Source organism: Sphaeroforma arctica (genome assembly GCF_001186125.1).
Source record: "Sphaeroforma arctica JP610 unplaced genomic scaffold supercont1.5083, whole genome shotgun sequence".
Classification (NCBI taxonomy): domain Eukaryota; class Ichthyosporea; order Ichthyophonida; genus Sphaeroforma; species Sphaeroforma arctica.
Window position 1 is genome coordinate 536 of NW_014035475.1, and position 1,539 is coordinate 2,074.

The 1,539-nt window shown below is 42.2% G+C and overlaps 1 protein-coding gene across 1 annotated transcript; it reads left to right on the forward strand.

Moving 5' to 3' along the window:
- Positions 1–293: 293 nt before the first annotated feature.
- SARC_14775 (hypothetical protein) lies at positions 294–1,243 on the forward strand (the record flags this gene model as incomplete). Its single annotated transcript, XM_014291096.1, has 2 exons — positions 294–452; positions 1,134–1,243. Coding segments are annotated over 2 exons (269 nt in total), but the record flags the coding sequence as incomplete, so codon positions are not given.
- Between the last annotated feature and the right edge of the window lie 296 nt (positions 1,244–1,539).

The following is a 1,539-nucleotide window of genomic DNA, read 5'->3' on the forward strand; positions in this document are numbered from 1 at the left end:
AGCCCTGACAAAATCTTCCCGTATGTCCGCAGTTTCCGCACGGCCAGTTGCGTGGTCTTAAGCGATCCCCCTCTGTGAATGTACATCTAAAGCAATTCTCAGCTGTAGCTTGACATAAACCTGGTTCAAACATAATAAACCCTTCTCTATCTCTTCGCAAGCTGTTGCAAAGCCTGTCTTTTCTCCTCATGCGCCAACCGTATGCAACCATGTCGCATTAAAGTAAAATCCTGACAGATACCTTATTAAAACCTGGTTTACATACAACTAAAACCATCTCTGTTCATTCGCAGGTTTCACAAAGTCTGCCCTTCGACCTCAATCGCCACCCGTACGCAAACATTCCGCACACAAAAAGTATTTTAAAACGTTTCACAGCGGATGTGCGAGAGTACGCACAGCAAACGAACACAAAGGTCAAACCCGAACTCATTGGGTTCTTGAAGCAAAACGTATGTAAACGTATATATACACGGGACTGTGAATGGACATGCAAGTATGCACTTGGCAAGTATATAAACATATATACAAGTTTACTGGCTTCTTGAAGCAAAATGTATGTAGACGTACATATACATGGGTCTGTGAATGGCCGTGTAAGTGCATGCTTGACAACTACGTACACGTATGAACAAGTATATATTTATTTATGCATGAACTGATTGTAGCGTGAAGCCAAATGTATGTAGACTTACATATACACGGGTTTGTGAATGGTAAGCATTTGTATGACTATCGCATGTACAAGCACTGCCATATGTGTTTATGAATGGGCATGCGCATATATACACGACATAGAAGGCCCATGTTTCTTGCATCGAATACTATATCATGGACTCATAGCTTTTCTTGGCGCGGAATGTATGCAGATGTATATATACATAGATACACACCTGTGCACGCAGCTATACGTTGAAGTATGTACAAACACTAGCACAACCACAAACACAAGAACAAGTACAATCACAAGTACATAATATAAGCCCAAAATTGATAAAGGGTATAGGGTTTAAGTTTCTAGGATAAGCCCAACATTGATAAATATATTTATCAATGTGCACGTGTATTCCTGCCTTGTTCGTTGTTATGTATGTGAGTGAATGCTCAATCTGACGGCCCCCTTGTCCAATCAGATCGAAGAGTGCTCGCGGGTGCCTACAGGTTCCGCAATGATGACCGCTGCCAATCAACTGACCAAACTTAGTACCGCTCTCAAGGAGTTGCTGACTAAGGATACTGAGGTACACTCGAGGCCCTCGTATAAGGATGTTTTGTATACAGTCTCATACGCAGGTGTATGTATGCCTTATGGATGTAGATGCTTATGTGGGTATATATGAGATAGTTGAAATGCGTGTGTGTGTATGTGTTGTGTGTTGCGTGCCGGCGGCTGTCAAGCAGCAGACCCAACTCGGCTTGCTCTAAAGAATTTGCTGACTATCGATACGGAGATACACACAACACGCTCAAATATGTGTATCGGTACACACACCACACACACACATATATATATATATATATGTGTGTGTGTGTGTGTGG